At 39.3% G+C, this 23399-nt stretch overlaps 1 protein-coding gene across 1 annotated transcript; it reads left to right on the top strand.

Moving 5' to 3' along the window:
• The first annotated feature begins 12 nt into the window (after positions 1 to 12).
• On the top strand, positions 13 to 23322 carry tmem67 (transmembrane protein 67). The gene is made up of 28 exons (XM_002934420.4): positions 13 to 292; positions 1326 to 1399; positions 2150 to 2240; positions 2753 to 2852; positions 3287 to 3356; positions 3913 to 3987; positions 4077 to 4139; positions 4812 to 4966; positions 5053 to 5161; positions 5414 to 5506; positions 5767 to 5832; positions 6499 to 6655; positions 7305 to 7428; positions 8022 to 8127; positions 8797 to 8853; positions 8932 to 9030; positions 9783 to 9881; positions 10628 to 10714; positions 11526 to 11622; positions 12759 to 12892; positions 13372 to 13512; positions 13597 to 13677; positions 14811 to 14927; positions 15488 to 15604; positions 18141 to 18245; positions 18530 to 18632; positions 20741 to 20883; positions 21551 to 23322. The coding sequence occupies exons 1-28, from the start codon at positions 67 to 69 to the stop codon at positions 21629 to 21631; spliced, it is 2970 nt and encodes a 989-aa protein (XP_002934466.3). The 5' UTR covers positions 13 to 66; the 3' UTR covers positions 21632 to 23322.
• The last annotated feature ends 77 nt before the right edge of the window (positions 23323 to 23399 follow it).

The following is a 23399-nucleotide window of genomic DNA, read 5'->3' on the forward strand; positions in this document are numbered from 1 at the left end:
ATCCCGCTCACAGCCCTTCCCAGTGTTTTCCCAGACTTGGCGCGGTGCATTGTGGGTGCCCATGCCATGGAGACCAAGAAGCGGCTGAGTGTGGGGCACCAAGGCACGGCTTTATCTGCGGCTCTAGGGCTGTGCTGCGCGGTGCTGCTGGCTGGATTCTGTGGCCCCGGTCCAGTGCAGAGTCATTCCATCCCCCTGCAGCTTCCCAGCGACTGCGGGCTCCAGGAATACTATGAGCCAAGTAACCTCTCCTGTGTGCGGTGCCAGAACTCCCAGAGACCCAGCCATTGGGGTAGGCATTATATAGACTGTAAGCTCTATGGGGCAGGGGCCTCCATCCTCTTAACTTATTGCAACCGTATCTTGTATTTATTTGTATTTATTGTTATACTTTGTATTTATCTATTATTATCTTAATAACCCCCTGTTGTATTAATCTATTCTACTGTACAGCGCTGCGTACATAAGTATCGCTTTATAAATAAAGATCTACATACATACATACATTAGTGTGTCCTGCAGGGAAGCCCAACCAGCAGCCCTTCAACTGTTCATAAATCACAGCTTCCACAATTCTAAGGGGCCGATTTACTAATCCACGAACGGATCGAAAGCGTCCGAATGCGTTTTTTTTCGGAATGATCGGTATTTTGCGATTTTTTCGTAAATTGACGCGACTTTTTCGTAGCCGTTACGACTTGCGCGAATTGTTGCGACTTTTTCGTAGCCGTAATGAAAAAATCGGAAAGGTTTGCCCGCCGTTTACTAGCGCTCAATACAAAAAAGTCGCGACAATTTGCGCAAGTCGTTATGGCTACGAAAAAGTCACAACAATTCGCGGAAGTTGTAACAGCTATGAAAAAGTCACGACGGCAACGAAAAAAATCACAAAAAATACGAAAAAGTCGCAAAATGTTAGTTTCCGATCCGATTTTTTCCCATTCAGATTTGTGGATTAGTAAATCAGCCCCTTAGTCTGTCTGTTGCATGCTGATAGTTGCAGCTCTATGACAGCTCCCAAATAGACAGTCCTGAATAAGGAGTTAGCACATTTAGTAAAACTCCCATTTTACATTTTTAGGGGACCAGAAAAAAAATGATGTAAAATCCAGGGAAATGTAAAATCAGGGAGATGCATCATGGATTATATAGGGGGACTATATATATTATAGGGGGACTAGAAAAAAAACAAACTGTGTAAAACGAGATAAAACTTAACATCAGGGTATGTAAAATTGTATATGCAATATACAATATATGTTGGTATCATAAGTCACATGGAGATGCAGACATATTATAAAATGTACTCTTCATTGCTTCATTAGGTACTTCATGTGTGTGCCTTGTAGGATACAAGCGTAATTCCACAGGAGACTGTGAGCGGTGCCCTGAGAGTCTGGTAATTTTTATATTTTTTTATTATGATGAATTTTCAGTTCAAACATCACATCATCGTGCTACTAATGGTATGTAATGTTATTTAACCACTGCTTCACTGCTATGGCACACAGGGTTTATACTCTGGCAGCACCTCCACATGGGGCTATGGCACACATACCAGAATGGGAAAAGCATGATAGTGCTGGAATTGCCACTTACCACAAAAATGCAGTCATTTTTCTGGCTCAAAATGCCAGTCAGGAGCATCTTTGCCAGCATTTTTCTGCCATGGGGCATGTGTGCCATCAGAATAAGCATGTACATTAACTGGCTGCTCGGTTGAGGACTAATATGGATGCCCCCGCAGAAATAAGCTAAGACAGCTTGAGAAAGGGCCTGGAGGGGCCCGCAATATTGCTTTGTTCTATATGTATTTGGGCTAAATAAACACTTTTTTATAGATTTACCTTTTCAGTGTGCTACTGGATTTTTTTACAATTGTATAATGATCCCTATACAAGGTAGGGCTCTTGCCGCAATTGCACCTGACAAGCTATTTGGGTATATAATCAGAGGGTTTAGCTCCCCAATAATAGCAATGCTCCCAGAGAAATAGGCAGATAATTAGGTCTCCCTGGGAGGAATATATACCAATACATTTTACTTAACATTTCTGGAAAGTATATGAAACCCTAGAAAGGGTAGCATTTCCCTCTTAAGAAGTGTCTAACTGTTTTGATTTTGTCTTCTTTGACTAAAATCATTATAGGGTGTAACAGCAGATGGATGGAGTTGTATTAAATGCCCCAATGGGCTGAACTCAAATGGGAATTGCCTCTGTCCTCCAGGAAACATTTTGGGTAAGTAGGATATTTTGCATTTTAATAAACTGGTGCCTACTTATCCATGCTCTTCTCCAATCCTGTGCTAAGGAGTTTGGTTGACTAAAATTGTAGGTAAAGTTCTCTAATTCCATCCATAAAAAAGATGCATATGCAGCTCCAGAATCCAACTGTACTGCTTGACAGTAGCTATAATGACACAACTTATTTTCATGGAAAAAACATTCAAATGTGCAGTCTTTCTCCGATGGAGATATATAAAGCCAGTGATGAGCTGTAAAAGCAGATTCTTGCACATCTACAGATACCCCATGTACCAGTCAAGATTAATTCAGTGGCTACATGCCAAGGTTTATGCAATCCCTTTCCAATAATGATAAAGTGTTCATTTCCAGAAGATGTGAACAGTTCCAGCGTTCCTTTTCCAGCTAGCATGTTGTGTCCCTCACATGGAGGCATACATGGACAGTTAAAATGCACTTGTCACAAAATCACAGGCAGAGTAATATAGCACATAATTTGTATTTTAGTGGAAAGAGATGTGAATGGCTCCTTGCTGTTAGAAGCAGAATGCATTGACTGCGATGGGACTGAACCTTCCTTCACTGCTGCCAACACCCTAGGAAACAGGTGAGTTTACTTAACCCATATTATTATCAAGAAGTCACAATGTTTTGCTGTCTGTATGATTTCCAGCTTGGTAAGTGGCAAAATGCTGTTAATTGACCCTTAATTGACTTTAATGGTAATCACTTGAAACCATTAAAGTGCACTTGTGGGTACTGTAGTTACTTGTGGGTACTAGCATGTGCAGTGTAAATGTGCTCTAAGAGGCATATTTTTACATTTCTTTGTGCTCTAGGCCCTGCCATGTTAAGTAAAGTGATGCCCAAACAGCTGAAAACAGTCTCAATAAAAATTGACTGTCTATAGAATGTTACAGCATTTGCCAGAATATACAGATTGCCATTGTGTATGTTTGTACCAGTGGTTTGCGCAGTTATTCTACCTGAGTTTGTGTATGTTTTCATTGCTCTAATATTTTGCTCTTTTTGTATGTCTAGGTGTGAACGGTGCCATCACACGGTTATCAACAGGAGTAACTCATGCAGCTGTAACCAGCCAAATATTATGGTAAGAAAGTCATTTAGGGTCATAGCGCAACTGTAACTAGCACTCACTATGTATTAGGGACTTGCCAAATTCAGGTTTCTGTTGAGAATTTGCAGAACCTCAACGCTTTTGCAAGATATTGTTAAATCCCAAGTGCCTGGCTAAACCAAAGCCTGACTGTTAGGCTGAGAGCACACAGAGCATTTGCTCCGCTGCTCTTAGCCTGCAGTTTTTTGCAGACTGAGAGAAGTGAATCTGATCCCTTACACACTTCAGTAAAAATTAATTGACAAGTTCAGCTTCTGCCTCCTCTTGGCTACACAAACTTTTCAAAGTAATAGGCTGTGCGAGAAGGGAGAGGTGAAGGGGGGCGATGGAGAGCAGTTGAGGGGGGCTTTTGTTCCTGGGGGGTTTAGTTCTTCTTTAAAGTCATATGACTTTAGAGCAGTGGGCAATTGAAGGTGACAACTTTCTTATGATGTAATTTTTTTGTGGATTTTGCTCAAATTTGAAAATGTGTCCAGTGAAAAATAGAAGCTCATGCAACATTTTTTTTATTTACTTACATATTTTCTAGACTGGAGGCATATGCTATAATGCAGCGGGGAGTATCCTGTCCAAAGCTCTTCTGACTGTTCATTACAGCCAACTGGTGAGACCCTATATTGTGTTGATGTGTTTGCTTGCAAATTTACATAAAGTAGGAAACCCTGAGAATGTATCTAACCTTTTTTCTTTAAGGGTTTGATATTGCGATCAGAATGGTTTGCCACGCATTTGCAAGCATCGGCTGCAGCTTGTCTGGTAAGATTCTCTTAAATAGCTTTTTTTCTAAAGCTGGCAAGGTTGTCAAACAATTGGATCTTTACTTGATTTGCCCAGTGAAATCGTGGGCCAAATAAGGATGATTTCATTTTTTTTAGTGCAAAGCAATTATCAGATTATAATGGGGCCCTGCAGTGATCTGTCTGGCAACAAGCCTTTATCTTTGTGATGTTTGGCCCTTGCTAGATACATTTGCTTTTTCGAAAATGTGAGTTTTGACAAATTTGGTTTTTTTACCCTTCTCCTGTTTCCCAGAAGAAGCTCATTGAGTCAGATCAGTGACTTTTTTTAATTGTTTCAATTTGATACATAAGTTGATAGTTACTTAGTAGCTGAACTCATGCTAAGCATAAAGCTTAGGTTTTAGAAAACGGATACAAATTAGAAAATGCAAACAAATGGCAAACGTAATTATTTGTGATACAGTGTTTTAATAAATGACTAGACATTTGTGGGTTTAGCGGAAAATAGTTTATTTGTGGTTTCAAAAACCTCTTAAACCACAAAAATAAAAACAAACACAAAAAAAAATCAATGTTGATAAATCTGCCCAAAGTGTTACATTAGATGTAAGACCTTCTACAAAATATAGTTTAACTGAATTGCAGAAGAGCTTGTAACATGGTGCCTTTATTTCTCTTCCGTCCATAGATGTACAGTAATCAAACATCATGCCAAGCTCTGGGGAACATGTGTGTCATGAACATGCATTCTACAAGTATTTCCAGTGCTGACGCTTGCGGTCTGTTCCAGTACATATTTACAAGCACAGCAGGTCTAGGAGTTATCCATTCCCTTTCATACTGGCAAGTGTGTTTTCTTTTTGTTGGTAGAAAAAAAAAAGCACTGCCCACTGGAAAATTTACAAGAGTAAATATCATGTCTTCTACAGGCGAACAAATCTGCCATGGCTCTTCTATGGTGACCAGCCTGGACTGGCTTCCAGGACTCTTGTGTCCTCTCCAGTTCCCACAAGCTATACTTTTAAAGAAAGTGAGGAGGTATGAAAAGGCCACCAAAATTGAGCTGGAGTGAGACACTGGCCCATTACAATGGAAAGCTGAACAGCTTGTTCTAATATTTATGCATGGATGGATTCTTTTGCAGCATTTGAATTACAAATGTATAAGTGATTCAACATTGGTTCTGTGGCACTTTTTGTATCATGGTGGCAATGTAGAAATATACCCTGTATGTGACAGTCCCAGGCAGCCCACAGATACAAATAGGAATCTGATGTGCTTCCTTCCTAGGTAGAAAATACCAAACTGCAGTTTCTAGCGGCTGTGTATGACGTTCGAGGGAATTTTATAAAATGGCAATCATTGGCTGGAGGACTACTGCAGGTATTTACATTTTTATTTTTATGAAAATTTATAGATCAAGAGATATGGGGCCGCAATGTAGTAGATGGTGACATGACACTTCAGAGAAGAACGTTATCATCATCAGTACAGAGCAGTACAATAGATATGTCAGCATTCTTATTCTGTGGTACTAAGCCCAGCTCTGCATTTAAATGTAAGGGAACTGTTCAGTAAGGGATACATTTCCCACCCCAAAACACCAAACTCACCCACTGCACAATTTTTTTTTTTCCTTGCAGTTGTGTCCTGATATTGTGGCCAGGATAGATGCTGCTTTCAGCTTTGGAACAACGTATAAACAAGAAGTAAGCATTAAATATATCTCTAAATACAAGAGCAAATAAATATCCTGTAAATTATATTCTTATAAATAGTACTTAATGATGTCATCAGCTACAATCGGTGCTTAGTGATGTAATTTCTCTCACACGACTCATTGGAACTTGTATATTCTGTGACTTCGGAAAGCCGAAGCGATGCATAAAAACAAAATAATCTATATGTGCTTCATAATTAACAATAATTGAAAGAAAAGGCAAATATATAACTTCATTAAGTTAAACGAGATTAGTCGCTGCCGCTAGAGGAGATTTATCCTCGTCTGTCATTGGCCTTAGTTGGCTTATGTTGAAAAAAAGTGTATTTAGGCATAGTGCCCCTTTAAGCAGTTTTATGTCCTGTTTGTTTAGTGAGATGTTTCTAATTAGGATCCAGCTGAAAGTAAAGAATAAGGAGCTGCCACTTTACCAATGTATCTTCTTTTGGAATGTACTGTAGCAATGGCTTTCAGTGGAAACCAGTTTGGACACCTAATCCTTATTTATACTTGCATGTACAGTACATTGCAACTGGGCAGTATGTGTATTTATGTGTGTGTGTTCCTGTGTGCCCACAAAGAGATACATAACTACACATACACACACAGTATATTTTGCTACCCGTGTTCACTTGGTCATATCATTCCTTTGCAGTGTAGAATTAGTGTTTCTAAGCTCCTGCGTGACCACCCCGAGCCTGTGTTCTATGATGTGTATCTGGCCTACCCAGGGAATGAGAAGCAGCAGAATCTCCTTCCTGTGCCAGTCCTGAACCTGAACCTCCAGTACCATGAAATGTTTGTTAACCAAGGTACATTCTATGGACATTTATATGATTGATGTATGTGATTATACATAAACCAGTTCAATTAGATGGGATCCCTTTAAAGGGATTTTGTCATGATTTTTATGGTGTACTTCTTATTTCTAATTACACTGTTTAAACTGCACATTTTAAAATATGTGTTGTATTTTTTAACCAGTATCAAAATTACATAATATGTAATTTAACAAGGTATAATTTTTTGATCCAAAATTAGCGGCTTACTGTCCCATGGGATGGTGTTGCTTAAAGCCAATGCAGTCCTGATGGTACTGCAGGATGTCTGTGATGCACCAGTGTTATAGACACAAAGATAGCCTAGCAGTCCACATTATACTAGCTTACAGCCAGTTATAGTGTTGATTTGACAACCCTTGGCAAACATTTTTATCACCAATATTACTGTTGTGTCAACCTTGCACTTTGTTTATTTGAATGTGTCTCATATTTTTACAAAAGGCTGGTGTTTTGCCACTTCTCTTTCGGTAGTAGGCAGATAAACAGCACTAGGAATTCCAAACAGTGACACTCTTGGGGGGGGTAGTGGAACTTTTAGTTCAGCTAGGGCTTCAGGTTGGGGCACTATTGGCGTAGAATTTTACTTCCCCTTCACTAAACATAATTTGTCTTGTTACAGGAGACAACATCAACAACTGGCTCTTGACTCGCCGAATCTTCCTGGTGGATACTATTAGTGGGCGAGAAAATTCTCTGGCCGATCCTCCAAGGCTCATTAGAGTGGCTAGCAAAATCACAATCAGGTAGAGTGTAAATTTTAGCACAATAGCACAAATTTTAGCACAAGTTTGTCATGTTATTGCGCATTACATTTTTATAAGCTTGAAGATAGTACAAGAGAGAGTATAAAAAAAAGTATTAGTATCATGGTTAATTTATTTGAATTATTGTTATTATGCTTTATTTGTAGAATGCTTACAAGTTTATGCAGGGCTTTACAGAGACTGCTTACTTATTGCAGAGCCAATTAATTAGCCTACTAACATTCAGACTCTTTTGGATAGTGCTTAGTTCAGAATCAAGATCAGGACACCAGTGTTGGAAGTACATTATTGAATCAAGCACTCTAAAGGTAATTTACTACTGGTACAGCACTAGTGCTTGAGCACTTATTGAACGTCATAGAGCTTCATAAATGAAGCACTTGGGCAAAATGCCTTGTGCCAGGCCGAGCAGGTGCAAGTAGGGGGTGTGGATGCCCATGGACGACCCTTGTGCACCTCTGTTTTAAATAGCAGGCGAAAGATGTACCTAGGAGCATAAGGTTTGCTGTCAGATGCAACTCTTTGCACTCTATTTGGGAGCAAAACACTGACTATATGTTCATTTTTTACAGCATTAGACTTGTACCAGACACTTACAAGGGAATAATTTACCCACCTCTCATGACTGTGCAATACACAGATGTACAGCTGCAAAATCCAGAGTCCCAAATTGTCAAGGTAAGATTGTGCATCAGGTAGAGATCAAAAGCACACAAGGCTGCTAACAAGTAGATGTTTTGATCAATTCCTTTTCCCACTATTCCTTTCCTTTTTGGCAATTCCCTTATAAGCTGAGTTGTCAGTCTTCTTCCCAATGAACCTCTTCTAATGAACAAGCTCTCCTGCTGTTCTGGCTTATATAGCAACTGAAATAATGTGTGTAAACGTGGCCATACACAAGACTGAGTTCGCAGTTTATGGCCATATAGGGGGCCTGGTTATGAAAATTGGAAGTGACTCTGCCACCACTTTGCCTTTAAAGCAACAGCACCACTGACTGCTTTCAATCTTGTGTAACCCAGTGCCATATGGGCGACATCCTTTCTCCAACAAAACAGCCTTAAGGTAGCCATGCACAGGCCAACCCCATACAGTATATTAAAGTTAGATCTCCCCCCCCCTTCCCACTTCCTACTAGAATATGTCAGCTTACAGTCCTGCACCTGATTTATTATTAGTACTTAGTTAAGGTGATGAAGTTTTATAACTAGAAAGATGATGTCTACATAGATAAACTCTGCTTAAATGAACCTACCAAAGGATTTTTTTCTTGGAAATCAATGGTGTGGTTATCTCTTGTATCATAGTGCTACTTTTCATGATGTTCTTTATTGTTTCCGGTTATAGGTTTCCTTTTCAGTAAATTATGAAATGAGACAGTTGGACTCGTTGAAAAAAACTGATGTAAGTCTTCCTTGTTTATATTACCTATTGTTCTATGTATCATCGTGGTGTTGATTAACCCCTCTCTTGGTATGTTAGGTGGCGATAGGGGTGCTAGGAGGCCTGGCTGTACTTTGGTCTCTTCTGAAAACTGCAGCTTGGAAGAGAAGAATTGGGAGCTCATTTATTGACATGCAGGTGAGTGATACATTTTCTTTTGCTGAGTTAATAAATCATCTTCCTCCCATATGCAGGGTCTGGGTAACCTTCAGTCATCATCTGGTGTTATTGGTGTGCTTTGTGGAAAGCATGTATCACCCTGTATGAGACCTTATTCCTCATATCTATCCTTATGTACATTAAATATGGATCTTTATCCACTTACCCAGAATTCTATTTAAATTATCTGATTGGTGCACACATCAGGGGTGGTCTTGTTGGTAGGGGTAATCCAATTACTATATCTCAGTTTGGAGGGAGGTCTTGAAGGACTAGAGTCTTCTTACACTACCGGGGTATCCTAAATATAACAGCCCTACAAAACTACCTTAGGCCCATATGTTAGTAGTGTTTAGGTTAGCGTGACCGGATCACTTGAAAATTTAGGGACGCTTTTAATAAATACATGTTGCAATAAACTGCAGTTCAGCCTAGCTAGCTGGATTTTTTAGACATGTCCCTGAATATTCAAGTGGTCTGGTCAACCTTGTTTAGGTGCATTGCTCAAGAAAGAACAGTATTCAGTATTCAAAAATGTTCCCCTGATTTTAATTATAATTTTATCGTACTGTAATCTCTTGCGAGTAGGCCCTCTGATCCTATTTTTAATTCTGTAATCCTTGTTTCTTAAATTATTATAAGACCCCTTGTTACAAATGAGTGTACAGGGCGCTGTATAAAAATGATAATAATGATGAAGTATTATTCATGCGGATTCATTTTAATTCCAGACCGTGATTCACTTTTTAATATTCTATGCTGGGGCCTTGGCAGATGTGTTTTTTCTCGTGACAGTTGGCACAGGGTTTTATTGGCTCATTTTGTTCAAAGTAAGTACTTTACTCTGCATTACAACACTTAGTTTTTATGAAGCAATTACATAATCATTTAGGTGTTCCTTTTAAATCCATGAAAAAGGTTCTGTAGCCATACCAAAGCCGTTGGAGATAGTTGTGCTTTAAAATCTGCTTGTGGAAGCATAGTGGACAGGAGGGGGGGTCATCAGATGATCCCAATCCTGGTGGCACCCTGGTGGAATTATGTCAATATGATTGTGTTCTGACTTGGGCAGTTATAAACCAGACTTTTATTTGGAGGGGTTAGAATTATAAGTCTGCCTCCTAATACATTCCTAATACATTATTATATGCATATAATCAATGTAACAGGCCACTTATTTGTACAGCACTAGTATTCTCTAATATAGTTTCTAATTTAGTATGGGATTTTAAAGGACAAGGAAAAACAAAACACACTAGCCCAGTGTATTATTCATCTCCGCACTGTACCACCGTGTTTCTTCATTTTTCCAGGGACCCTTGTAGCAGGCCGGGACCGACACAGCATAGTGAGATATCAGACTTTACTATATTGCACACGTGCCAGCCCTGGGAAAACTTAGAAATATTGTAGCAATGAGATCAAACGTCATCCAGGGCTTTCATATAATTATTTTCTTTAATTTTTCTTTAACATTATATGTACTAGGGAGAGTTCTGTTTTAATTGTATTATTTTAGTTCAAACTATGAAATTCTTTTATTTGCTTGTTCAACAAATTTTATTTTCCTTCCCAGGGACAGCAATATGTTTCTGTTCTGTTACCTGTACCAGAAGAAGAATATAACTTTGTTTCCTATGTCTGGTGTGCATTTGCTCTAAAGGTAAACTAATCTGCTGTTAGGGTTTGCTGATTGTTTTACATAGGGTGCTTGTTTGGTTAGTGTGGTTAGTGCCTTCCCCGTATTGTACTATAAAACAATATGGCATTCCTTATTTACAGGGTAGTACCAGGTCAGCACACAGCAAAGCGACTAAATAATACACCTTCCATCCCCCCTGGTTTATTGGTAATTCATTTTGTGTTCTAATTACCTCATATTTTTTATAGGCAGCACTGACTTGCCTGGCTGTGTCCTGGCCAATCCATTGGTTCTACAGACTCATGCTGTCTTTATGCTAGACTCCAGTTTATCCAGTGGTTTGATTCAGATTCTGGAAGACGAATAGGAGAGAGCCAGAATAGAAAGATAAATAATATTAACAATAAAATTAATTCCTTGAAGAGCAATAGTTTTTTGCTTGTTGAATTCAGTGGCCCCCATTTCAAGGCTGGAAAGAGGCAGAATAGGAAGGCAAATTTTTAAAAAATGAAGACCAGTTGAAAGGTCGCTAAGACTAGGCCATTCAATAATGTACTAAAGGTATTCATGAAGTCAAACTTTTTTTTTTTACCCATGAGCCACATTCAAATGTAAAAAGATGAAGAGCAGCACGAGTGTTGGGGATCACTGGTCTAGAGATACTACAATTGGCCCATTTCAATTTGCCATAGCTGTGATGTCTCTGAGGAACCTACTACCTCAACACTTGCGTGCCTTGAATCATAGCTTACTGGTTGTGCCTGTCATTTGAATATTAACTTTAATGTTAGCCCCTGGTGAGCTGCAGTGAGTCGTTTATTTGTGTTTCTAGGCTCTACAGCTCCTGTACAAAATGACCTTACTGCTCACTATAGACGTCTTTTTCATTGACTGGGAGAGGCCCAAGGCACGAACTCAGCCTTCTGAAGGTGAGCTTCATGGCTATTTTTACTTATACATGTACATATATCACCTTACTGATAAAACAGTATAATTGTCTTATCTGTACCTTTTAACAATGTGCAGTGCGTAGAAAAGAAGAGTTTGTGCTGCAGTGTATATTAGTCTATGTACAGGTAAGTACTGCACCCAGCATTCAATTACACCCATTGCTCAACAGGAGGCAATATTACCTGATTTATATATTGCAGATATTTAGCAATGGCGCTTGCAGCATTGTTTTGAACTGTGTGCTGCTTTGCAATGTCGGTGATCAAATAAATCTTTTCTAAAATGACCTAAGTTGTCCCAAGCTATCACCTGTTTGCTAGGAAGTGTAAAAATGTCATATTTAATGCAACAAGCATGCAGTTAGCCCTGGTCCTCTGGAGAGCAACTCATATGTTTGTCTTGGAGCTACTCAGTGTGGTGCTTTTGTTGCTTTAGCTCTGCGATATACAGTGAGTAAAATCTCTGGCCTCCTTTATGGGGCAATAAAACATAGTCAAAGACTACAAAGAGAATATTATGTTTTATTTACATGGCGCCATTATACTACATTACTTTTCACAGCAACCAATCACCATTCACATAAGTTCCAATTGAGCTTAAAGTCTAAAGTCCATTTAACATAAACATGTTGTTTCATGAGAGGGGGCCCATATTTAAAGTGGCAGCTTTGGGTGCCTATACAGAGAAAAGAAACACTTCACTCCAGCCTACTGTGTCATTAAGTCTCTGAAGGGAAGGTACCCCTTAGCCATCAGCATGCACAGACTGTGCTGCACATACACCATTTAGCAAGGGACAGATGGAGGTCCAATTCTAGGACAGCATGAAACCTTAATACATCCCCAAGTGCCTCACCATGCAAGCAGTATGCCTGTACTAGTGGGCCATTTATTAACCCTCTGCAAATCTACACCTGTGCAGTAACGTATGGCAACCAATTACATGTTTGCTTTCATTGTTCTACCTACAGCTAACTGAGAAAAGCTAGTTACTGATTGGTTGTTAACGGTTATTGCCCAGGTGTTAATTTGTAATATGTTGATAAATATGCTTCACTGGCAAAGAAAAGCATTTATGAATGAATGAAAGCGCACTTTTTTTTCCTTTTTATCAGGCAAGACAAAGAACAGCGTTGCACCTGTGAGCATATGGAGGAGCTACTTCATAGCAAATGAATGGAATGAAATTCAGACAGTGAGGAAAATCAGTCCCCTCTTTCAAGTGTTTGCGGTTCTCTTCTTTTTAGAGGTAGTAAACTGATATTCCTGTTATGTTATATGCAACCCTGGCACTGAAATATCCGTAAGACAGACTGGGTGAATTGTAAAAGAATGTCAAATTAATAGTTCCAATCAATGCTTTCTTTTCAGCCTAAAAGGACAGCAGTGGGGATTCTGTGTTCCTTAGTTGGGCAGATGTTGGTCTGTACCTATGTGTACTTTACTTTTGAAATGTTATATTTGCCCATTCTTGCTTACAATCCATCTTACCTATTTTTGTATTTGAATATTTTGTATATTTATTACCCTCTCTCTTGGTTGTACATTCCTTATCCAGGCTACTCTTTAATGTGAGTAAAACACTTTTTTTTAGTGAAGCCAAAGGAGTTAAGGTCCCTGCCCTAAAGTGTTTGCAATCGGTCATCTCTCCATTCACTTATGCTGCCTGACCACAATAAAGTGATCAATAAAGACACCCTATATAATGTATATTTATTTATTTTGCAGATCGCTGGCTTTAAATACCTAGCACTAATGGATCCATCTTCTAGCCTTTCAAGAAACTCACAGGACTACATGGCTCCTTGGAGCCGAATTCTAAGATACGGAGTGTCCACTGCGATTTGGCTGGCTATTGGCTGTTTGCAGGTACCATCTAACAGTTCTTGAAACCCTTTATTCATTTTAAAAAAAATGGAAAGATGTTAGCAACACACTCTGAATTTCTTGCAGGTTCTCTTCTTCTCTGTGATTTATGAAAGATATGTGGAAGACAAAATAAGGCAGTTTGTTGATTTATGTTCAATGAGTAATGTAAGTCACATTTCCACTTATTGTCACTTTGCTTTTTTTGCCTATAATACATTTAATTATTTGTATTTGTTATGCAGAAAGCTGACTTCATTTTCTCCTTTTACAATGCAAATATTTTTTGCTTTTGTTTTTATATCAGTTTTCAATATAACTCATTGGTGTGTTATCCCAAATTAGCAGTGCCTTAATGGTCACTTTCCGCAGGCAGTTTTGGACAGAACTTAATGGCACAGACCATCATCAAATGGCATTGACCAGCCCAGCATTAAATAGCAAAATGCCCAGCATCATAGACCCCAAGAAAATAGCAACAGAAACCCCCAGCACATGGAAAATCATAGGGACACCCAACAACAACTTACAAATGCTGACAGTGGCCCCCCTTGATTAGCCTTAAGTTTTTTCCCACAGGCAGAGTAGGATATGCACAGGCAGGGTATAGCAAGTGGTAAACCGATCGCTCAAAAACAATCTAAGGGCAAAGACGCACAGGGTGATTAGTCACTGCGACTTTTTGCAAAAAATGGCGGCAACTAATCTGAGCAGCGTGTTCTTTATGGGAGGAAAGACGCCGCGTCTGAGATAATTAAAAGTCGCAGCAACTAATCGCCCCGTGTGTCTTCACCCTAACACAGTACAGGGGCCTTCCTGAAGCCTAAATCCAAATCTGAAATGCAAAGATGGGTTTAATGTGGTTGCCTTTCAAAAGTCTGAATCTGAGGTGTTAAGGCAGATATTAATAAGATAGTTAGGAGCCAGACTTCTGCATTAAGAAAGAATGAAGAGACACAGACATCTGGAAGGAGGAATAGTGAAGTGTAACTTATTTCAGAAACAAAACACAATGGAACTGATTATATTTAGAAAGTTTATTAAAAAAAATTACATTTTCATCACATTTTTTAATTTTTCCCTGTTTTGCGCAATAAATAACAAAAACCATAGATTTTTCATGATTAAAGCAAAAGTATGTTTGGAACAAGCACTGTGTATTGAAATCTAGTTGCACTGCCCCTTTAAGGCCGATTAGAACAGTCTCACAAGCTGCTTTTTCATTATTTATAATATTGTGATCCCAGCTTCTCCATGTCTATCACTATATTATTATAAGGTTGTGTCTATCTATCCTTTAGATTTCCGTGTTTATTTTGAGCCACCGCTGCTACGGATATTACATCCATGGTCGCTCTGTGCATGGACATTCAGATACCAACATGGAGGAGATGAACCTAAATTTAAAGAGGGAAGCGGTAAGTCAGTAGAACTGAGTGTTTGTTTCATACAGGGATAGAAGCAGGTTAATAAAAGGCTTGATCACCAAGTGCTATTAGTAAAACTATATACATTAATAGCTTTATGTTATATATAGATGTATTCAGGGCATATTCTCTAAGCTGTAAAAATACATTTTTGTTTTTTAGGTTTACTTTTATTTTCTATTGTCTGAATAGACTTTGGCTTTTGTTATCCTCCTCATTGCTTTAAGCATTCCCCAGAGATTTATCAGATACAAGGTCACTTTATTAGTTAGAGGCCTTCCACTCCCAATTGAATGATACTGTATGTGGTACCTTGGCCAATTAAGCTACTCATAGATTTTACAAATAATAGCAAAAATAATAGCAATAGAATAATAGCAAAAAAGGTAGCAGCTTCATTCACTGGGGTGGGAGGGTGCTCATGGTTTAATTTAAACCTGGTGAAGGTGTGAAGGTGGGATACCCATAGCCGATCCCAATGGGCAAACCTAAAAGGCTGACACTAACATAAAGCATTCTCATTCCTCGGCCGGATTGTTTTGTCATTGCAGGAAAACCTGTGCAGTCAAAGAGGGTTACAACCAAACTCAGATATTCAGACTTTCCAGATTTCTATTTCATCTAGAGCAAGAACGCACTTTGACCAGATCCATGAGAGTTTAACAAAGGTATATTTTAAGTCTGGCGTGACAGGGTGTGCACACTTTTATTTATTTTTTTTTCTGATTTTGTTTTTGATAAACCACCCACCTGCTTGCCATATCATTTTTTTTTTTATTTAAATTCAGGTAGTTTTTATTGAGTGTACATAAAGCATTACAACATTTCAGAAAGCATTGTTTGATCATGAAATGCATATTCTGTTGACATTGTCAATAGAAGTTTCATTTACCCACATAATAGCAACGTTTTATTATACATCAACACACATTTTAGTCATAAGTTCTTGTGCGTGGTTAAAACCCTGTACTTATATATACTTTATTGGTCGTTGACTGCATTAGGTAGGGGGTGCTTATCCAGCCATTGATCCCAGATCTTGTGGAATTTGCTTGGGCTGCCTCTTTTAAGGTATATTAATTGTTCCAGTTTGCAAGTTTCAATCATTAAGTTTTCCCAATTACGAATATCTGGGGGAACTGTACTTTTCCAGTGCTGTGTTATGAGTTTTTTGGCTAAGAAGAGAGCCTCATTGGTAAGTATACGGTGGTATTGGTTAGTGACAGCTTTACTAGTAACATTTAGCAGACAAACTTTTGGAGTCCTAGGAAGGGTGCTCTGTATTGTAGTGTCTAGCTCATCTAGGATGGCAGACCAGTATGGTTTGATGTGAGCACAATCCCAAAGCATATGAATCAGTGTACCCTTCTCAATATTACACCTAGTGCAGGTATCTGGTGTGGCTGGATAGATAGAGTGGAGCCTGGTCGGGGTATAGTAGGCTTTGTGTATAGTATATAGTTGGATCATACGAAGCCTATAACATATAGATACTGTTTGGTGTGACTCTTGGGCTTCTTGCCATTCATCATCTAGTATTATTTCAGTATCCATTTCCCACCTGGTTCGTAGGTTTTCTAGTGGTTTTGCTCTTCTTTCCTGGAGAAGTAGTGCATATAAAGTAGAAATTAGCCCTTTGGTGGAGGGTCTGTTAATATGGGATAGTAACCGGTTCTTACATATTACTATTGGCTCTTTTTTGTGGGCCAACTGTAGAGCTTTTTTAATTCTGTTGTATTGCAGCCATTGGTTATTTGGTATATCCCAAGTTTGTCTGAGTGTTCTAAAGGGCACCGTGCCATTGTCTGCCCATACATCATCTATGGTCTCAACACCCTTATCTAGCCATAGTTTCATATGTCCGGTACCTGTTAGAGTTGGGTACCTTGAATTAAACCAAATGGGGGTACGAGGGTCAACACCCTTGTCTTGGACTATTTGGGTGGCAGCCTTCCATATGCGACAGATATTTGCTAGTACTGGGCTTATTGTACTGTTGTGCATAATTGTTTATGGGTATTGTTATGTTCACCCCTAGATAGGTCAGTTGTGGAACTATTTTGAAGGGGAAGGCGGACAGGTCCTCGCTAGCGCCTGGGGGGTCCATAAGCAGTGCCATAGATTTGGAGCTATTTGTAATTAAACCTGAGTTACGCCCGAATCTACCTATAATTTCCATTGTGCTTTGGATTGAGTTCCCTCTATCACCTAAGTATAGTAATGTATCGTCAGCATATAGTTGGATGCTTTCCTCTATTTGTCCAATTTTTAGGCCTTTTATTGTTGGGTGAGATCTTATATGCTGGGCAAACGGTTCCATGGCTAATGCAAATAGTAAGGGGGAAAGGGGACATCCCTGCCTGGTTCCTCTTCCCAGTGCTAAGGGTAGGGTCAGTTCCCCATTTATGCGGATGGAGGCATTGGGGGATATGTATAGTAGTTTTACCATGTTGATATATTTCTGCCCAATACCGAATTTCTCCATTACAAGCCAGAGATAGGGCCATAGCCTTGGCTATATCAAGTGCCACTATTGTTCGTTGCCCTGGGTTGTTGTGAGGGTATGTTAGGTTAGTGTATAGACGCCTTATATTTAGTGCAGTAGATTTACCCAGCATGAAGCCTGTCTGGTCTTCATGTACTAGTTGGAGTATAACTTTTCCTAGCCTATTGGCAAGGACTTTTGCTAAGATTTTTATGTCGGTGGTAAGCAGTGAAATAGGCCTATAGGCGTCGCTGTGTCTGGGATCTTTGCCTGGTTTAGGGAGCAGAACTATTGTGGCGTTGTATAGAGATGGAGGTAGGGTTCCCGTTGTAAGTGCGTTGTTATATAGTTTGGTTAGATGGGGGGTAAGTTCCTTATGGAATCTTTGGTAAACTTCAATGGGTAGGCCATCTGAGCCTGCTGCTTTACGGGGGGGAAATGCCTTAATGGCTTCATATATCTCAGTTTCTGTTATATCTTGTATCAGTGTGTCATTGAATTCTTGGGGGAGATGGAAGGGTAATTTCGTTGAGGAATTAGTTGATATCTTCCCTAGTATTTTGTTGTTTTGAGGTGTATAGATTCTTATAAAAGTTATGGAGGAGTGTTATACATTTTTTACTTTTAGGCAGCAACGGCATTAGGCTCTGCCTTTTCCTTTCGACAGTACTCAGTATGTTGTATATATAAATAGGTTTGTAATATTTTCAATCTTGCAGAGACATGGCCCTTCAAGACTGTTCCACACATCTCTCTCCACTTCTGACCTGAATACCAGAGCCTACAATAGCATGAATAAATTCCTTAGTTCTTTTATTGATCATGTAAGTACCATTATATATCCTGCCGCTTCCTTGATTAATGTATTTATGAAAGGATAAGTAAAGCCTCTAGCACTGCGCCACTAAATTCCACCCCCTTTGTCTGCCTGCCTTCTGTTTAGTAGGAGAGCAGCCATTCTACTTCAGGAACTCCTCATTGATTTGTTAGGGACAATGGAGGATAGCAATTAGATTCTACATAGCAGATGTCCCATCCATTAAATGTTTTATGTTTATTCATTTTAAGAAGTGGATTACCTTTCATTTATTTAAATTCTTTATTTTAGGCTTTTAAAGAAGTTGATTACTTTGTGAAAGACAAAATGTTTTTAGAAAGGCTGCTCAGCATGGAGTTCATGGAACCGATGGATAAAAGCATCTTTTATAATGGTACGATCTGAACACTGATTAACCCAGTAATTAGGGGCAAACCACTTATGGAGAGTTGCAGTTTAGCAGCAACTGGAGTGTCAGGGTCTGCCTATCCCTTACAGTGTTTGTATTTTTTTTTTTTTTAATTCAGGTAGTTTTTATTGAGCATACAGTATACGGTACAACATTGGAGATATACAGTTAATATGCATGTAATACTTATTCGATTAACATTGACAATAAAGGTATGGTTCCTTCGCAGGCTACATTGTTTGTATTTTACTACTAGTAGCAACCTTACACTCCAAGACATATAGTTACATAGGGTTGAAAAAAGACCAGAGTTCAACCCTTTTTATGTAAACCCAGCACACACAAACCTATACTTACCTATCTATACAGTCACATACAGACCCATACTGACCTATCTATACAGTCACATACAGACCCACACTGACCTATCTATCCACTCACATACAGACCCAAACTGACCCATCTATCCACTCACATACAGACCCATACTGACCTATCTATCCACTCACATACAGACTCACACTGACCCATCTATCCACTCACATACAGACCCATACTGACCTATCTATCCACTCACATACAGACCCACACTGACCTATCTATCCACTCACATACAGACCCATACTGACCTATCTATATACTCACATACAGACCCACACTGACCTATCTATCCACTCACATACAGACCCATACTGACCTATCTATACACTCACATACAGACCCATACTGACCTATCTATACACTCACATACAGACCCATACTGACCTATCTATACACTCACATACAGACCCATACTGACCTATCTATCCACTCACATACAGACCCATACTGACCTATCTATCCACTCACATACAGACCCATACCCACCTATCTATCTACTCACATACAGACCCATACCGACCTATCTATCCACTCACATACAGACCCATACTGACCTATCTATCCACTCACATACAGACCCATACTGACCTATCTATCCACTCACATACAGACCCATACCCACCTATCTATCTACTCACATACTGACCCATACTGACCTATCTATCCACTCACATACAGACCCATACTGACCTATCTATACACTCACATACAGACCCATACTGACCTATCTATCCACTCACATACAGACCCATACTGACCTATCTATCCACTCACATACAGACCCATACCCACCTATCTATCCACTCACATACAGACCCATACTGACCTATCTATCCACTCACATACAGACCCATACTGACCTATCTATCCACTCACATACAGACCCATACTGACCTATCTATCCACTCACATACAGACCCATACCCACCTATCTATCTACTCACATACTGACCCATACTGACCTATCTATCCACTCACATACAGACCCATACCTACCTATCTATCCACTCACATACAGACCCATACTGACCTATCTATACACTCACATACAGACCCATACTGACCTATCTATACACTCACATACAGACCCATACTGACCTATCTATACACTCACATACAGACCCATACTGACCTATCTATACACTCACATACAGACCCATACTGACCTATCTATCCACTCACATACAGACCCATACTGACCTATCTATCCACTCACATACAGACCCATACTGACCTATCTATACACTCACATACAGACCCATACTGACCTATCTATACACTCACATACAGACCCATACTGACCTATCTATACACTCACATACAGACCCATACTGACCTATCTATACACTCACATACAGACCCATACTGACCTACACTCACATACATAAACCATATATACCAACATCAATACTAACTGTAGATATTAGTATCACAATAGCCTTGGATACTATGTTTGTTCAAGAACTCATCCAGGCCCCTGGAGTTGGTGGAACTTGGGCAGAGGAGCCACAGATGAATAAGGGGCATAAATGGATGGGGAAAAGAGCTGAAATGAGATAGAAAAAAAAAAAGGGTACAATAGTAGAAAAGGGGGGAAGGAGCTAGGGTGGATCGTAATGGGGAGACAAAAATCCCTAGACAAAAGCAACTGATTGGTATAGTTGCCTGTTACTAACCTTACTCAGGTACAACTCTGTATTTTTGTTCCACAGATGAGAATCATTCATTCACTGATGTTCTTTTTTATGGAAATGAATCTACTCTCCTCATATTTGATACCCTATTCTTCTGCGTTGTTGACGTTGCTTCACAAAACTTTGTTCTGGCTGCCATCCTCACATTCCTACAGCAAGAGGTACGTCGGTGTCACTGCAGCAGCTGCCGGGGAGATACACTGTTACCCATATTGTTCATAACTACCTGGTACACAGCAGCATAGAGTGCATTACAGGATTTTAGACAAATATCAAATCTGCGGCTATTGGTTCACTTGAACATTTCAGCCTATAATTAAGTTATGTAATAAAAGGTGCAAAGTTTGCTACTGTCTAATAATCCATAGCAACCAGACAGCAGGTTGCATTTACTGGTCAGCTGTTTGAAAACACATCTGATCTCACAGGCAAAGGGCCCTATCCAACAATGATCTTAGTACAGGTATGGGAATGCTTGGGACCTGGGGTTTTCTGCATAAGGGATATTTTTGTAATACCTTCAGTCTATTAATATCATTCAAACATTAAATAAACCCAACAGTATTGTTATGCCTCCAGTAAGGATTCATTATATCTTAATTAGGATCAAGTACCAATTGCAAATTGTCTCAAAAAAACAAAAAGCACAACTCCTTTAACACATATGTGCACCTTTCTTTTTACTGCAATGCTTGTAAAATGCTGCAATACAAAGATGTTTGCTTATTTATCATGTTGGAAACTTTGTGTTTTTTTAGGATCGGCATGTGTGTTAACTCGTTAAATATCCCTTTATCATAATCTTATTTGTTTTTCCCTTTGATTCAGTTATTCAGGCTGCTCTGTAATGCAGTGGGGAAGAAGAACTTGGCCTCTAAAACCCAGATTGATGAAAGGTTCCTGATATGAGAAAAAAATGTGTATCAGCAGCTGGACTGGGACATTCCAAAGACAGTATTTTTACATTATATGAATTTAAAGTATTTTTGTATCAATCTTTAACTCCAGCCACAGTACAAAGAGTGGGTATGCTGAGCCTTGTTTGCAAGGGGTCTGAACATGAGTTACACCTTTGGGCCTAATGGGTTATAATGGGACAGTAAAGAAGGTCTATTAAAGTGCTGCAGGTGTGAGACAGCATGTATAGTAAGCCAACATGGTGGCAAGGTCTACAGCTGTGGCACAGTAGGACTCACCAGTGGCAACCAGTCAGATATTTGCTGCATTTTATAAAACTTGTAGATTGATTAGAACATTGTTTCTGTTGATTACTGCACCGGGGCAAGTTAGAATCTGTGTTGGTAAATTAGCCCCAGTATGTGTAGTATTTTAAGATGTTCTTAAATGCTGCCTGGGTGTTTTAGAAGTTGTCGTTTCACCATAGCAGCTAGAGAGCTGCAGCCTAGTTTTATAATAATAATGGACACCACTTCAGATAACACTGTAGGGGGCAGGATATCCCTTACTGAGTAGAAAAATGACCTGTAAATATTTCTTGTTTTTACTTTGTATATTTCTGTACTTAAAACACAGACGGCATTGTCTCACAGACGTATTCATTTAAAGGAGTATTAACCGGAACTGAAACATAACGTATTCAGTCATAGTAGCAGTGTTACATGGGCTCAGTGCTGCACATCCCCTATGCAGGCTCCAATGCGGGACATTATGGCCTGCAGGCATTACACTTAGTGCTGTGATCCAATCAGAGATATTGCATTTTTCAACCTAAAGCTCAGTTTTCAGTTTGTGTTTGTCCCAATATCTGTTTTCCTTTCCTTCCACAGACATACCATAAAGTTCCATAATCTAAATGATCTCTGTCATTTACTGGCTCCGTGCCTGCAGCCTGCCATCCTTTATATTCCATTTGGGAATGACTAAAGAGAACAGAATGACAGCTGAAAGGATACTTTCTATAGGCAATAGAAGTACAGGTTCAGTTTACTTTGTTATACCACAGTGCCCCATACTAGTTTAAAATCCTAAAATTGCCTCCCTTTCCAGGATAATATGGGGTTAATCAGGCTGTGATCATCTGGTGGTTAATCTAGTGATCCTATATCCATAGGCATGGAGCATAGAGTCTTTGTAAGACCTGACATGGCTTGTCAGTATACTTGATTTTATAAACATATAAAAAGGCAAACTTTATTATTGTATATCTTGCTGTAATCAACTGTGGTGCATCACCACATACTTTTATGGGCCAACCAATTGATTACAGCGGCCACTTGCACAGATTCACAGAAAGGCAGAAAGATACAATTCATGTAGTTTAGTAACTTTAAACTAATAACTTTATTGTTCTGCTGCCTGGTGCCACCGCAGTTCCTTCAGTGCATTTACAAGATTATGTACATTGTCGGACATTGGCGTTCTGAGCTAGGATGACCAGGCCACTTGAAAATTCAAGAGCACTCTGGAAAATCCAGCTGGCAGGGTAGAACTAATTGCAGTTTAATTAAAATGCCCTGCAACATGTATTTATTAGATGTGTCCCTGAAGTTTAAACTGATCTGATAAAACCCTCTCCTGCCAAGATTATTTTGTATTTATGCATTTGTATTTTCAAGTGAATTAAATATTTTGTACAGATACCTGTTGTGTGGCTTCTTCTTCTACATGAAATGTGGAGAAAATGTGTTGGGAATGGAAGAAACCAGCACCAACTGTT

This window comes from Xenopus tropicalis, chromosome 6 (assembly GCF_000004195.4).
Source record: "Xenopus tropicalis strain Nigerian chromosome 6, UCB_Xtro_10.0, whole genome shotgun sequence".
Classification (NCBI taxonomy): Eukaryota; Metazoa; Chordata; class Amphibia; order Anura; family Pipidae; genus Xenopus; species Xenopus tropicalis.

What these genes read in the sequence shown, in the direction of transcription:
- tmem67 (XM_002934420.4), top strand. Translation starts at nt 67, where the DNA reads ATGGAGACCAAGAAGCGGCTGAGTGTGGGGCACCAAGGCACGGCTTTA. An exon ending in CCAGAGACCCAGCCATTGGG is followed by an intron (nt 293 to 1,325) that starts GTAGGCATTATA and finishes TTGCTTCATTAG; the next exon opens with GTACTTCATGTGTGTGCCTT. An exon ending in TAAATTTAAAGAGGGAAGCG is followed by an intron (nt 14,928 to 15,487) that starts GTAAGTCAGTAG and finishes TTGTCATTGCAG; the next exon opens with GAAAACCTGTGCAGTCAAAG.